The sequence below is a fragment of the Acartia tonsa genome, chromosome 11, assembly GCF_053477335.1.
Source record: "Acartia tonsa isolate MP-2025a chromosome 11, ASM5347733v1, whole genome shotgun sequence".
NCBI classification, from domain to species: Eukaryota; Metazoa; Arthropoda; class Copepoda; order Calanoida; family Acartiidae; genus Acartia; species Acartia tonsa.
The window spans coordinates 28,002,572-28,019,347 of NC_137270.1; the positions used below are offsets into that span (position 1 = coordinate 28,002,572).

At 34.6% G+C, this 16,776-nt stretch overlaps 1 protein-coding gene across 7 annotated transcripts in view; it reads left to right on the forward strand.

Moving 5' to 3' along the window:
- The window catches only part of LOC145332715 (uncharacterized), a 30,283-nt gene extending 13,891 nt beyond the window's left edge, over positions 1-16,392 (forward strand). For 3 of the 7 annotated variants that reach the window (XM_080177744.1, XM_080177751.1, XM_080177750.1), the window contains exons 20-31: positions 445-568; positions 4,289-4,362; positions 4,686-4,797; positions 5,182-5,286; positions 5,598-5,675; positions 5,965-6,093; positions 6,449-6,686; positions 7,190-7,319; positions 8,278-8,360; positions 12,711-12,817; positions 13,455-13,747; positions 14,263-14,532. In XM_080177744.1, coding sequence (XP_080033870.1) covers positions 445-568; positions 4,289-4,362; positions 4,686-4,797; positions 5,182-5,286; positions 5,598-5,675; positions 5,965-6,093; positions 6,449-6,686; positions 7,190-7,319; positions 8,278-8,360; positions 12,711-12,817; positions 13,455-13,511 — 1,237 coding nt within the window. In that variant the 3' untranslated portion in view covers positions 13,512-13,747; positions 14,263-14,532. Of the gene's footprint in view, positions 1-444; positions 569-4,288; positions 4,363-4,685; positions 4,798-5,181; positions 5,287-5,597; positions 5,676-5,964; positions 6,094-6,448; positions 6,687-7,189; positions 7,320-8,277; positions 8,361-12,710; positions 12,818-13,454; positions 13,748-14,262; positions 14,533-16,200 lie in introns of those variants that run through there. The other 4 variants (XM_080177747.1, XM_080177749.1, XM_080177746.1 and 1 more) reach the window with 4 other exon arrangements.
- The last annotated feature ends 384 nt before the right edge of the window (positions 16,393-16,776 follow it).

Sequence of the window (16,776 nt, forward strand, 5' to 3'; positions counted from 1 at the left end):
TATACACAGAGCTTAGGTGGCGGATTAATCCTGCCAACCCACCTCCTCTCAGGTAATTATACACAGAGCTAGGGGGGCGGAGTAGTCCAGCAATACCACCTCCTTTTAGGTAATTTTATACAGAGCTTGGAGGGTGAAGTAGTCGTGCCACACCACCTCCTCTCAGGTAATAATACAAGGAGCTTAGGGGGCGGAGTAGTCCAACCACATCACCTCCTCAGAGCTCGAGGGTTTTATTTTAACATTTTTAAATATTTTTCTATGCTTGTTTAGGTTAAATAAGGGATAGGGTCCCAAAGGTTTTTAAAAATAGGGAGATAGGTGTTTCGTGCGAATTACATCAAAGAAATGGGTAGCTGTTAAATGTTGAACAAAGAAATGGTTGTAGATCGATTTATACAGCTCCGTCTATAGGGCAATCTTAATAACTATTTTAATTGTCAGGGCTGTAAGGTTAACCTCTCACAACACGGTGACAAGTTCCAGAGCCAAGCTGGAGGCAATCAAAGCTGACCTCGTGGATCCACTTATTAGGGTCAAAGAGGGAACTAAAGACACAGAATTAAAGGTAAGGTTGCATTTGAGTTGATTATTTCGGAAGAATTGTTAGATCAACCATAGTTCATGTGATGTAGATTTATAACTATGAATGATTACTACCAATATTATATATCATTTAATAAAAAAAAACTTTTAACATTGCACATTGGGGCAAATCAACCAAAAAGGGGATTTAATTATTTAGTACCCTTAAAATTCATCTCACAAAAATTTCATTTTATACTTTTTTGTAGGTAATTTAACAACAAACAAATTTGCTTTTATGTTTTTTTCTGTCATTTGAAAGGAACATGGAGATAAAGGTCATTTTATGAAGGTAGATAGAAAATTACCAGATTAACCCCTCCCAAAAATAGCCCCCCCCTTACCCTATCCATCTATCTATCCATCAATCTATCCATCTATCTATCCATATATCTATCCATCTGTCTATCCATCTATCTATCCATCTATCTATCCATCTATCTATCCATCTATCTATCCATCTATCTATCCATCTATCTATCCATCTATCTATCCATCTATCTATCCATCTATCTATCCATCTATCTATCCATCTATCTATCCATCTATATATCCATCTATCTATCCATCTATCTATCCATCTATCTATCCATCTATCTATCCATCTATCTATCCATCTATCTATCCATCTATCTATCCATCTATCTATCCATCTATCTATCCATCTCTCTATCCATCTATATATCGATCCATCTATCTATCCATCAACTATTCATCTCTTTATCCATCAACTATCAATTTATCCATCCATCAATCTATCCCTCTATCTATCCATCCATCTATCCATCTGTCTATCCATTTGCTTTAAAATGTCTAATTAGGGGTTTTGGTTATCAGAGCAATATGAGAATTTTTTAGTAGCGCAGCTACCCTATCACTAGCTTTTTGGGCCCTTTAAAGTGTAACTAGGTTAATTGTAGTCCAATTTTAGTGTTCAAAGTGTCAAATTTGGGGTCATGGAATTCATTTCAGTAGGAGGGGAGGGGATGGTGTAAATGGGGGTGGATGGGGATCCTTATTTTAGCAAGCTACAAGTTTCACTTTATTTTTATGTTTAATAAATCCATTATAAATGTGGGCATGATTAACATAAATTTTTATTAACTAATATCTATATTTATAATGATATTATGATTCTTGTTTACTGTTTATATGTACACTAGCGGCTTCGCCCCTAGCCTCTAGGGGATTTGCCCCAAGAGGTAATTAAACAAGGATGACAACATCAATGAAAGAAGCGAAGCTCTGAAATGGAAGGACAAACGAACATTAACACTTGTGAAGTGTCAGAACTGAATATTAATGCATGTCTATACAAAATTGTAATTAAAACTGATTAAATACATGTTACTGTTTAAGGACATACTGACGTTTTTAGAACTTGATTATAGAGATGCTTCGCTTATAACAATAGACGTTGAAATAGGAATCAGTATTCAAAAAATCAGATGAATAGGATATTTTTAACATTCAAAACCATTATTTGTTGTCAAAAAAGTAAAAATCAGCTTGTTATAAATGGATGTACGGACTTTCTGGTAACGATTATAGAGTTGCTGTGCTTTCTAAGTCGTACCTTACTGTTGTAGAAATCAGCATGAAAAGTTTGGAACGATAGGACAATTCTAGCCTGTTTAAGTTAAGTAAAATAGCTAACTGTACCAGACGTACGGATGGACCGACCCTAATTATAGAAATATGAAAAAATTTAGGGGGATTTTTATTTTTGAAAAAGATCTTTAAACAACCACAGGACCAGTAGATATATTCCCTGAAGAGTATAATCTAATCAGTTTAGTGGTTAGCGAGATCTTAAGAGATGGGCGGACAGACAAACAGACATCAAGCTACTTTGTATTATATATTAACACCTAGGGATCTAAGGAACAAAACAATAACGGATTAATATGTGCATCCCCAATATTGATACATATTTAATAAATTATATTACAAAATTATTTGTCTGTAGATGACAATTAGTGGTTGAAAAGTTTTGACACTCATCTTAATGAACCAACCAATAAAAAATTAATTAAATTTCCTGAAGTTCTTATGCTAACGAATATAAAAACGTTATTATAAAACTTTGAAGTTTGGGGACTAGTGTAATTAACAGTACCCTCCCTTTCTAAATAAAACTGCTGACTTTAAACATGAATACCCTGTAACTACATAATCTATAATACAAAGTAGAATTATGTCTGTCCGTTCTTCCGTCTGTCTGTCTGTCCGTCCCTTAAGATCTCGGTAACCACTGAACCGATCGGATTCTACTCTTCAGGGAATATACCTACTGGTCCTCTGGTGGTTTAAGGTTATTTTCTTGGGGCATGGGACATCCCCAACCCACCAAAAAATAAAATGCCCCACCCCCAATCTTTTTTAGGCAGTTAATTTAAAATGTTGTGGTGGTGGCAGTACCAGAGGTACTTAATTTTTTTTATTAACTCTTGGGACAAAGCCCCTACAGGCTAGGGGCGAAGCCGCTAGTTTAAAAACAAAGCATTACCAATAGACAGACAGAAGACTACTTGCTAATTCTAATTTAGAATGATTATAAGAACCTCATGTTATTTGCATATTATTTTTACCTTTCCACAGTGAGGTAGGGGACATTGGGCTGTTTATAACACTAGTCCCCAAAGTTTTACAGTTGTGTGTTCAAACGTTTAAACTACTAACTTTAATCTACACAAGGGGTAGTTTTGTGTATTATCATTGGGGATGTACAACAATTTATTGACCTTTGTCTTATCCCTTTAGATCCCTGATATTTGTAATAATCTATAGAAACGATTATTTAGTTACATTAAAACATCAAACATAAAGAGGTTTAGATTTAGGTTTAGCCCCCCCCCCCCCCCTCCCCCCCATCATTTAGTGCAATAGAACTTGACAATATTTATTATTAACTTTAATTCTAAGTCAGAATAAATATTTCCCAATATGTCTATGTTTTTGTGTCTTTTATTTATTTGAATTATATCTTAAGTTTTGACTTTAAAAGCGCATTTAAACGCCTTTTCTTACAAGCTTTTCGTGCACCCACGTTCAGAAAACGGGCTAAAAACCCCTACGGGGGCGCAGGGGGGTAAATGAAACCAGTACTGGTGATTAAAATATGTCTTTGGGTAATCAAATATCGTTTTTTTAGCCAGTGGCACCCGGTGAAAACATGTTTCCTGATACTGTCTACTTAAATGTTGATTTTAAAACAAACAAATAAAAACTAAAATCTTGACTTCAACTAGAATTATTTAGGACTAATTTCTTCAATTTGTGTTTTTTTCTTTTATACTGTCAAAATGTATGTAATACATGACTCGTCAGAAGTTATTTTGTCTAATTACGTTAATTCTAAGAGATTTTATAATACTTTTAAAATTGTTGGTGAAACACAAAAAGTATGCCTTTTTCTGTAAGAAAATTTTTGCATTTCTTGACTTCCATGCATTAGAATGCTTACTTAAAAAGCGTATTTTTACGATTCCTTTGAAAACTGATGTACATTGGATATGATAATACTCATAGAATGTTTAAAACTTGATTTGGGGGTGGTGAATTGTTGCCCCTTGTTGCCCCTATGTGCATTGTAAAGTTTTTAAAAATGATATAACTATATGGTACCTAGAGATTCTAAAGTTAAATTAATGTATCAATATAAAAATTATTTTACTTGCACCGATTTCATTTGATTTTTTAGGAGAATCTAGCCAGCCACGATTCTGCTATCAAGAAGTACAAGAACATGCGTGTTCCATCTCTACCTTTCGCTAGGCATTTAATCTCACAAATCCAGTTTATAAAGATTAGTTTGTCCATTGTATTCTTATGATTCCTGAACTGTCCCTTAGATTTATTTACTCAAGGTATGATATAACAAATAACATATATTTTGATTGCACGACCTATAATGTATCAACTTTGCAGGGAGTTAAGTTTTGCATTAAAACAAGTTGTGGCTGTTTGAAATCTATCTGTGAAATTAATTAGATATTCTTATTTAGCAGCAATATTTGTAATTTAACGTCTATACACCTTTGATTTTGACATCTAGACGAAGATCTATAGAACAGATTTTTGATGAAATGAAATTACAGAAACAATTTACCGAATTCTAAACCTGGACAGGGGGTACCACGACTCTCTGGAGGTAAACCTGGTGGTAAAGGATCTCCTAGCAGACCTCAGGGCACACCTGGTGTTGTTAAGGTAAGTCAAATATTATCAAATTTGGGAAAAGGGAAATATTCACAAAAAATTATAGAATTAACTAGATATAGAAAACTACTAACCTATCTCATTTCCTCTGTGAGGTTAGGCTGAACAGTTGGACAAAGTAAGTTATAATGCTTCTTATTGGTTACGACCATCTTTCATAGAATAGTCAATCTCACTTGCTATATTTATATTTTATTCCCCCATAGCATTATAGACCTACAGACTAAAGTAGTTCAGAGAAAAATTATCGCTGTTGAAAAGAAACTCTACAAGAAATTTCAAAAGTCTGTAGCTGTTTTAATATGGATTTACAGACAACGAGAGTTAAAGAGTAGCTACGCCCCTAAAAAATGTAATAACAAATATATAATTAAGGTGAAACTTCCTATTCTCTCAACGAACGGTAGACGTCCATCCGTAGAACTTGTTATGTTAACAAATGGAAAATATCAACCTATCAAATTCACAAATAACAGACAGGTAAAACAACTTTTTTATTTTTAAAAATGTTAGGGGAGGGACTGTATATTTTGCTGGTACCCAAACTTTTATGAACATATTCTCTTATTGCGTTGCTTGTTATTAAATTTGTTTGGTTTTTACAAATTATCAGTTACCAAACATATCCACCAATAATTTTGATTTTCAGCAGGGGTAAATTTGCTTATTATGATTGGGGTAATTAAGATACAGTAAAGCATGAATACAAACAAAATTAAAATTATGTTTCGTTAACCTTTGCAAAGCTTTGAAATGTTACCTATTAAACAAAAATGTATTATTTATTTTAGGTTACAGAAACAATACCTAAAAGAATGTTTGAGCAATCCAACCACATGAGAAAAACATTATATCAGAGATCTTTACAGGTATGCAATACTTATAATTTGTTTGGCATTAAAGTTCCCTTAATCAATTGTCCCCAAAAAGTTTGTCCTGTCAGAAATTTATTTCGTTGGTCTTTTAGGTTTTTAAGTCTCATTGAAATTACTTTTTATATTGGTACATGGGCTCAGATATGGTAATATGTACAAATACATACTTTTAGCATTGACAAAACTAAATGTTCTGGGGAATTTTGTCAAAATATTTTCCAAGATTTCACCTAATTAATTTTGTTTGTTGTATGTAATAGGTATATATTTTTTTTCCTTGTAGGTACCAAAAATTGGAACGAAGCCAGTTTTCGTGGCAGTGAATCCAAGTCCCCAGGGATGGAAACCATTTATTGACACAACTCCGCCACCAGTTAAGAAACCACAACATGTTCCTAACAGCTCGGAACAGGTAAATAGTATATGTCATCACTAGCGGCTGCGCCTTCCCAAGACATTAATGTAAGGTATAATAGCATAATAGTTATTTATCGCATCGTATTTTAAACACAAGCTTTCCGCGGATATAACAATGTACAATTATAAGATTAAAATTAATTTTGTTAGTCCTGGGATGCTGAAGGCACGGGTTAACAAACAACTTTACATGTAATAAAATTTTTAAACAGGGATATTATTGCCCACAAGTAGCTCAAGTTAATCTTTTAAGTTCCAGACAGACAATGAAAAAAACTTCGAATCTTTTTAATTTTATGTTAAAAATAATGAATTATATTTTTGGTAATATTATTTTAAAAATATTTCAGGTATCAATTCTGGTGCGTCCCGCGACGGGAGGCAACGCCGTCCTGCTGAACGTGCCCAAGGCGGTTGCCATGAAGGTCAAGGTCGGCACCACTCTCTCATTCTCGGCCAGTAGTGATTTAAAATATACAGTTATGGACAGTAAAATGCACCCGCCGGTGGGCAAAAAGCCGCCGGGGGCCAATCAGACACAGGCTGTTAAGCAGCAACCACATCAAAGACAGTTACCTAATTTACCGCCAGGAAATTATGCTTCAATTATTGCAGCTTATGTAAACGTTTTGGATTTGAGTAAATTTTCTTAAGAACCTTTAATTGTATCGCATGTGATGTATGATTAAGTTTTGCAATATTTAGTAGATTCAAGGAAAAACAATTGTGATTCTGACAAACAATTCTAAAGGAAAATTTCCCCACAACTTCCTTCCCTTTTTTCTTCCCTTCTTACCCACTCCCCTTCAGTTACATCAAACACAAGTTTTACGCCAACTTTACCCCAACAAAATATTACATTTTGCGGCAATTTTAATTGGAATTAATCGACTAAAATGCAGCCCCTGAGTTGGTTATTCCCTTTTTCCTATGAAACATTATTCTTTATTAATCTTTCACGATTACCATTGGCTTGAATGTTAGGGAAGGGTGTTCTCGTTCGATAAAGGTCACAGGAAGGAGTTCTTACTGTTGAGGGTTAAGCCTTTTTTCCCTGTAAGTTTACAAATAATGAAAGTATAATGCTGCTGCAGGTGTCAGCATCCGGCCGATTGCTCGCGCGTCCGTGGCCACTAACGGGCGGCGTAGTGTTGGCAGCGGTGGTGGTCAGGCAGAGATCAGTGTCGTCAAGCAACGCATTGTGAAACCTGCAAGAAAAAGGTAATCCTTATAATAAAGTATCATGATCTGTGTTCTTGTGTGTTCGTGTGTACCAGCTAATCACGGAACCGATATGGTTCTCCTTTACAGGGTAGCTTTTTATGGTCATGGCAAGGTTTAAAAAAAAAAAAAAAAAATTGGCGAGGAAAGGTATCACCCCCCTCTCAAGGGGTGTCCCATAGTGTAGTGGTCAGCGCACTATGCTGTGGTTGGGAGAAACCGAGTTCAAGTCCCCACATAGACTTTGCACTTGGTTGCTGTCGCAATTTGTCAGATTATGATCACGCAACCTTCCCTAAGATGCCCTAGGGTTGTAAGGGGGGAGATTTGTAGGAAGTTAGGATTCTACAAATCAAGCAGCTCTAACCATGCTTTCCCTCATCCATGCTCCTCGTATGAGAGTGCCATTAATTAGGGTGGCTTAATATGGAACACCTGCCAAAACTCTAGGCCAGGGTGATGTAATAATTGAGTAGCTTCCACGATTATTGCGGGTCAGCTTGTAATGTAACATAGAATACAATCAGCTGTGCGCGAAGCTTACCAATCTAAGATTGGCCAAAGGATTCTCACTTCCAGTCTCCGTGTGCATCTGAGTCCTAACTTCAGAGAATCATGGCTACAACAACAACAACAACCACCCTCTCAAAAAATTAGCCCTAGAAAAAAATGACGCCCCAAACCCTGAAATAACTAACTTTTTCTTTCTAAAACTAGGGGTCGACTCCCGCGGCCCCGCCCTCCCCCCCCCCCTCCCCCTCCCACTTTTCAAGAGCCCCTGGATGACACTAGGAGCTTTTCCGCTAGTTATATAAATACATTAGTTCAAATTGAAGATTTTATTAGATGTGAAAGGTTTCATGAATTTTCCTAATAAATAATTCCTGATTTAATTATCTGCTCTTTGTATCACCATGGAATTTTTCATCCTTGTTTAATATATTTATTTTTGTTTCAGTGCCCCTACCGCCCAAACTCATGTTCCGACGATAGATTTGACTGATTTCACTCCCTGTTCTCCGTTCTGTCCTGGAGTTTCAGGTAATACCTACTTTGTTTTACTGGGTAAGCCCAGGAATCTAAATGGCCAATAAATTAAAGTACATTGCCAAAGATGATAATTACCTCTTTTGTAGATTATAATTAGTGGTTGAGACGTTTGGACACTTAACTAAATGAACCAATCAATCAAAATTCAATAGAAGTCCCCCAGGTTGTTAAGCCAACAAGTAAAAAACGTTATTATAGCACTTTGGAGACTAGCGTAATAAACAGACCAGCGTAGCTACTCTACAACACAAATCTTTCTTAATGTTTTCTCAATTCGTATGGTTCTTGTTTTCTTGCTGCTTTAGCAAATTCGACCATAAACATTTGGACCTCTAAAACAATGATCTCAAAAAAATTGTTTGTGTGTCACTTTTCTGTGTGTGTGTAGCCATTTCATCGGTCTGGTTCAGGGTTGCCATCTAGCTGTAGAAATCTTGCTACTTTTCTCGGTTTTTTCCAAAGGTCGATAGGATTCAGATCTGTAGGGTTGGAGTTGCAGTTGAAAAGGTGGGGGACATCATGAGGGGAAACTTGACAAGCTGGGCATTTGTTGTCAATTTCTTCGTTGATACGGTGATTGTAGTCATTCACTTTAGTGCTAAAACCAGATCTGAGTTGGGACAGAGAACAGCGGGCCTTTCTAGTTAGTGTGTTCTCTGATTTACTAATTTCTGGGGGTTTGAAGTTGAGGACTCTGTTGTTCTTATATTTGCTTTTAACAGTTGCAACGGTTTTTGTGTGCAGAGATTTAAGGCCTCTTTTTAACTCTGGTTTATTTGTAATAGGAGTAATGCGTCTAATTTCGTTTTTATATTGAAGGGCAGTTTTTTTCATCTGTCTTGGGTCTGGGGGGCGATCCAAGTGTTTCTGTCCAGGGTGGCCAGGTAAGTGTGAAGCGAGCAGGAATTGTTTGGTAATAAGCTGAGCATGGGGTTGTAGGGGTAGAACCTTTGTTTCTTGATGGAGATGATCTATGCTGGACATTTTTAAGCAGCCAGTAGCTATCCTAAGAGCTTGATTTTGGATAGTTTGTAAATTTTGCCATTGACTAGGGCTAATTATAGAGCTCCAGATGGGACACCCATATTCTAAGACACTTCTGCCAATAGATTTATAGGTGTTGACTAGGGTTTCTTTATCCTGTCCCCAGTCTGATCCAGCCAGGCATTTCAGGATATTAATCTTTGGTTTAGCATTATTAATGGAAGACTGAGTGTGATGACAAAATTTATGGAGCGAGTCAAATACTACTCCTAATAACTTTGGCTTGTTTTCAAGGGAGATTAAATTATTTCTGAGAAAGACTTGAGGGTGTATTTTGTAATCTTTGGTATCGGGTGAGAAAAGAGTGACTGTAGATTTTTCTGGAGAAACCAGGAGTTCTCTTTCATCCAGAAAATCAAGTAGTTTATCCAGGTATGCATTTATCTTGATGGTTAAAGCCTGGATATCAACGCCAGAAGTGTATATGGAGATATCATCGGCATATTGGATAATATAGATATCTTCTGGTGGGTCAGGAATATTTGCAAGGTAAAAGCAAAAAAGAAGGGGGGAGGTAACTGCCCCTTGAGGTACACCTGTGCGGACATTCCTGGATGTTGATAGTTTATTTCTAAACTGTACTTTAGATTGTCTACCTCTCAGGTAACAATTTAACCATCTTTTAAGGTGTGGTGGAAGGTCAGAATCATTAAGTCCTTTCAAAAGCTTATCGTGATTTACCATATCAAATGCTTTTGAAAGGTCAAGTTGCACGAGCAGAGTTCTGTCAGGGGGTAGATTCTGATTAAAACCTTTACATACATGTTCGTTGAAATCATGTAGAGCTGTGATGGAAGAGTGGTTTTTCCGAAAACCATGTTGAAAAGTTGGAACTTTAAGATGGTGATCCAAGGTTGGAAGCACAAGGCGCTCAAGTATCTTGATTGCAGGACAGAGGATGGACACAGGTCTGTAGGATTTAGAGTCAGAAGGATCTTTGCCAGGTTTTAAAAGTGGGAAGATTATTGATTGTTTCCAAATTGCTGGTATTTTGCTGGAATTTAAGGAAAGGTTGAATATTTTGGTTAGAAAAGAAATACCTTTATTTCCCAGGTGTTTAAGGTGTAAATTGGTGATGTTATCAGGACCTATGGCTTTTGATGCTTTACTTTTCTTTATGGCTTCTTTAGTTTCGTCATCAGTGTGAGCATGTTGGTTATCAAGGTTGTTTTTCCTGATGTTATTTGTGATGATTCTGCTTTCTCTGGAACTTTTATGATGAACTACAGCTGAGTATTGTTTGTTGAAATTATTTGCAATTTTTACAGGACAGGAAATATATTTGCCTTTAAATTTGATTGGTCTATTGCCAGTGCTAGCAGATTTGCCGTTTAATCTTTTGATTAGTTTGAAAAGTTTGGAAGAGCTAGGCCTAATTTCTTCCACAGTTTTTCGCCATTTTTCTTTTTTGTGATCAAAAATCAAAGAGCTAATTTCATTATTTAGACGTTTTATATCTTCAGAAGTAGGATCTGTGGATCTTAGATTATCCCTGGCCTCCATTTTTCTTGCAGCCTCAGTAGGAATCTCAGGGTAGACCTCTTTGATTCTTCCCTTTGGAATGCAGAATTTGGAGACTTTGTTGACTATTTTTCTGAAAACTTTTTCAGCTTGATAAACATCATTAGGTTCCGGTTGTTTAGAGAATTCTTCTTCTGTGAATTTAGTAAAGTCATCCCATTTGGCTTTGTTAAAGTTGACAAAGGTTTTCTTTTCACTGTAGGATTTATCAATTGTGGCGGAAATGGTGATAATAATAGGAAGATGGTCTGAACTGAAAGTTGTAGAAGTGTCCCATTCTGTAGCTGGTAGAAGGGTGTAGCTAGCAAGAGAGATGTCTGGAGATGTAGGTTGGCCATTAGAAGGCACTCTTGTAGCTTTTTCAGTGTTAAGTACTCCAAAGTTAGAATTTCCAATCTCTTCAGCAAACAAGCTTCCTCTGGCATCTTGAAGAGAGGAGTGCCAGAGAGCGTCGTGGGCGTTAAAATCTCCTAGTATAAGAGCGTCAGAGTTGGTAAAATATTTATCTATGCTTGGAATATAACCTTGGGTACAGCTGCCGATTGGAGGGATGTAAATGTTTGCAATTGTCAGATTTGAAATTTTAATGGCTTGGAATTCAATATGAGGATCTTGAATATCTGGTAGCTCTTGGAATTTGATGCTATTATGGATAAGAAATGCCACACCTCCACCAGCATCCCTTGTTCTGTCTTTTCTAATTAAAGTGTAGTTGCCAATGTTGTTAATTTGTGTATCTTCATTTAATTTAGTTTCTTGAAATGCAGCGATTTTTATGTTTTTCTTCTTCATCCAGTTAATTATTTCTATGATTTTATTACGAAGTCCATTGCAGTTGAATTGAAGTATTTTAATATTTTCAGTGACAGGTACAGAGGTTGTTGTTGGATTTATGCATTTTGGACAGCACCAGGTGTTCTTATTGTATTCTCGTAAGTTGACAATTTGGCTACAGTTATTCTGTTTCCTGATATGACACCAAGCCTTGCATTTTGAACAAAGGGCAGATTTTGTTGACCAGTTTACTTTAAGGTTGCATACGGGACAGATGTTAGGATTAAAAGGTCCAGGATTAGGTTCTACTCCGGCCATAAGAAGAAGTAGTTGGATTAGACTAGCAGGTAGGGAGGTAAGCGAGAAAAAACTTCATAAGTAACAGTAATGAAGGCTTGATGGCATCTCCTGATGTAGATGATGAAGTGGAGTGGACGAAGAACTTTGCAACCTCTGATGTTCTGAAGTTGGTAGATGCACCGCGGACAGGCTTCTTCTCGGCATGTCACTTTTCTAAAAGAGCCCTGTTTAAGAAACCTGCTCCTGATTATTGTGTAACTTGTTCATTTTTCATCAGATTCATAATTTGTTTTCGATATAAAGTCCTATAAGGATATAGTATCTAATCTTTTAAAGCAGTAGGTAGTATGCTATCTATCTGCCAAAGTAGTAGTATGTATTTACCTTAATCGTAATTAAATTTTGTGTAACTTATCCATTTTTCATCGTATTTTTTTCGGCTAAAGGATTATAAAATAATTTACATTTGTTCTAGTTAGTTACTGAATTTTATCTGAAAAAGTAGTAAATATCTTTGACTAGAAGAATGATTCTTTTTTGGTTAGTTTTTTTAAAACTGAGATGATTTTAGAGGGTAATATAATTTCTATATGGATGTTATATAAGTATTTTGTATTTCTTTACACGAAAGGAAAGTCCTATCCTTTTTTTTTATTTCAAAAAGGATTAGTTTTCATGAAAACTAATGTTGTTTATATTAAGGAATACCTGAGTTAGAATGTTGTAGCTGCCACTCATTGTTTCATCCCAAGTGTGTCAACATACCTCAATCCATGGTCAACAATATACGCTCAACCTTCCAATGTCAGGTAAATAGATTTCCAGTATCGCTTCGAAACCAATTAATATCCGCTGGATAAGAACTGGTTCTCAGCCATGTATCGTATCGTATTCTTTCCAGTTTTCTACGAATATAAAAATGTACAATTATAAGATTTAAACCAGTTTTTAGCCCGTGCCTTAGACATCTCTGGGCTAAAACAACTGGTTACAATCTTATGATTGTACATTTTTATTTCCCCGGAAAGCTGTTTATAATACAATGCGATTAATAACTATTATTACTCTAGGTGGTCAATCTGTATTAGTCCGACAAACTAAAAATGGAATTTCTAGCAGATAAAGATTTTGTTTAGTTATTGTAACTTAAGATTTCTGCCCATAATGTAAGATACAAAATCTCCCAAGGCAAAGATTTATTCAACGAGATTTACAGCTGTTTATTATATGGATGAAATAAAAAAAATCATTAGTGGTTAAGATTGGACACTGCTTGATTCAACTACATAACCAATTAGTGAATTAATATACATATAGAACCAAAAGATTTATTCAACAAATGAGAGAAAGTGTCTATTAAACTAATTTGGTACCAGTGTAATTTACAGACCAATGTGAAGGTCTCATCCCTCCCTTTAAAATTAATAATTTCATAATTATTTTCAGTCATGTCGCGGTAGACCTGGTGCAAGCTCCAACATCCAGGTTATAGAAATAGATTAAACAAACAAACAAAATCCACCAAATCAGTTTTGAAGAAAATCTTCAAAATTCTAAAAAGCTGATAAAAAAATGTTGCAAAACCAAGTATTAGAAGATAAAAACTGAACTTTGTATGAAAGTTGACTGAATCAAAAGAAAGTGATAACAAACTTCCATTATTTTGGAAATTACATGGTAGTTTTTTTTACAACAACAAAAATTATTGGGTCAACTGCAGTTCACGGATAATGTTCCTGGTAATGAATATCTCCAAAAATCTACTTAAAGGCTGTTAGCTGCCAAACGGCGTACGTATTATACCCGCACATCGTTTTAGGCGGCATAAGAAGGACTACAAATAATCTGGAATAGCCAATTTCCAATGGTGCATAGGGAAAGCTTCATAGAAAGCATTTTTGTGCTGCACTGCGAGATACAGGCGTGTATATTCCGCATAAGATTCATTTTTCCCCTGCTGCAAATTTTTTTTTCCCTCCCAAGTTTTTTCCAGTAAGGAAGGGGATAAAATGTAAAACAAAATTCAGAACTCTTTATTTTATTCATATTATGCTGCCTTCCACTTTTTTTTAGTTTTTTTTTCACCAAAGAGGGGAGATAAATAGGAAAAAAATGCTTTCAGTCCTTTTATTTTTTACATTCCCCCCCCCCCCATTTTCGGTTAAAAAATTTTTTCGAGCATAATGTATACGCTCTACCGTTTAGCAGTTAGAAGTCTTTAACGTTCATAGATTTTTAGAGACATTTTTATTAGGAACACTACTGTCAACTTCAGTTGACCACAACAAAATATTTGTACACTTAAATTGTGATTTTTTTATTCCGTTTTTTCTTAAAATGATCCTACCTAGGGAGGGTAATTTTATGTCAATTGTATATTTACAATTTTGGAAAGATTTTACATAAGAATATCAAAATCATCACGTTACAACCAAGGCATTTTTTATGTTTTACTTATTTTTCTATGTATATTTTCATCCGTTTTATAGTATTATTATTATTACCTATTTTATTATTATACAAAGTGTTTTTTTCTCTCTCGCTATAGTGATATATTTTTACTCTTATTTTCGTATAGTTAGTTCAGTTTTTTCTTCATTTGTATACCTATTTTTTAAACTTTTAATACTTTTATTTGAGAAAATGACTAGAATAATATATTTTCAGTGATTTTGAAAGATTTTACTTACGCAATATTTAAGCATAAGTCGATTGGGTTTTTGGTTGAGAGGGTGAAAACGATTTATCTAACCCCTTTCTTTCCTTCAAGCTACCAAAATCTGAGGTTTTCATATTATAATTCGAGGACGATTGCATACTTATTTTTTTTTGAGGGGTCTTTAATCAATCTGATTAATATCATTGGTGCTTTTTCTCATAGTGCCTAGCGAGAATATAAACCCATTTTCCTTATTTTAGTGTTTGGGGTATTTTTTCCCCTTCAGAAGGCTCTAAAACTGGGGTGTTACCAAGAACCAAATATAACCAAACCTGAAAACATACTCAAAAATACCCCCAACTCAGCCTTATTTTCATTTTATATCAAAATACGGGGGAGGGGGTTCTGTGTTAGTCTTGGCACTTGGAGGGAAAGCGCCCAATCACTGAGTTTACAAAATGTTATACTTTTTCAATTTGTATAAAAATTCTAGTATTATATGGGGGGGGGGGGGGTTGTAAGGCACTACAGCCAAAGATGTAACCACATACTAAAACATAATTATAAAGAGAAGTATCTAGAAGAGGTTTATTTTCATTCGCAATATTTTAAGTAAATATTGCAGTGTATATCATTGTCTAATTTTATTTCATTTAAATAAAGATTTTAGATAGCCGGTTTTTTTAGGCAATTGTAATTTTTAGCAATTTTCGATAGTTATTTGTTTTTGTAATAGAATACACTTCAAGCTTGTACAAAATAAAGGTTTAGAAATAGTTTAGATAGGGTTTTGAAAATGTAGAACAGTAAAATTATAATATTTCTTATTTGATTTAAACCTATATTTTGTTGTAACCAGGTGTTAGAACGAATCTATGCATTTGAAACTTTATTTTTGTATTGACTATTTAACATTTAAAACTAACATACAAACACATACACTCTGTTTATAATCGTTCCATTTTTCATAATCATCTATTTAAAAGATTAATAGATCGATATCTTCTCTTGAATTTTCTAAATGTCTTACGCAGAAATAGGGTTTTAGCAACTGAAGAAAAACATTCTGGCAGTTAGAAATAATGTAAAGTTATGGTTTTCCAGTAGTGCTTCGTAACCGATTTATATCCGGTGGAATCATTCCGAAAAACTAGGTATAGCATCGTATTATATCCAGTTTTCTTCGTAAATTAAAATGTACAATCATAAAATTAGAACCAGTTTCGTTATCCCGTGCCTTCGGCATCTCGGGGCTATAAAAACTGGTTTTAATCTTTTAAATGTACATTTTTATATTCGCGAAAAGCTGTTTTTGTTTTTGTTGTTTAATTTAGGTTTAATTCTCTTTGGAGGGGATAGAAAGAAGTTTAAGAATTGAAAATTGAAAATATGGGGGCGGGGGTCACTAGCAAATATTTTCTTCCGATGCCTTAACCCTGTTTCAAATTTTAACCTTTGAAAAAAAATATTTTTGGCAAATAGAAACTAAATAAAATAATGATAAAAAAATTAAAAATGCCAACAAAATTCAAGTAAATGTTAAAAACTAGTGATTTATATATATTATGATATTATAATTATTATGTAATATATTAGAATGTTTCTAAAGTGATTATTATATTATAAAGGTTTAATGAAAATAGTTTGGAAAAAAACTGTTTTCTCGAATCTTTTTGACTAAATGTGACGAACCCAAGAAATCCAAAATAAAAGTTTTGGTATTTATGTTTTATTTTATTAATATTTTAGATAGTGAAGCTTCCTTAAAGGTGTAACAATTTCTTTGGTTGCAAACCAGAGGTGGATTCTTTTTAAAAAATTGCCCCACTAATCGCTTTGTGGGGCAAAATTGTTTTCGTACAAAAATCTACCAAAATCACATTAAAAATCTACAAAAATTAAACAAAATCATAGAAGGGTTATTAACATAAGATTTTATTTAATTTTTTTAGATTTTTATGTGATTTTGGAGGATTTTTCACGAAAACAATTTTGCCCCACAAAGCGATTAGTGGGGCAAAAACCACAGTATGATTGATTGGTTTATTTAGATAATATTTTAGCATAGCTGTATTTGTCTTTAACAGATTCTTTAAAAATCCACAGCTT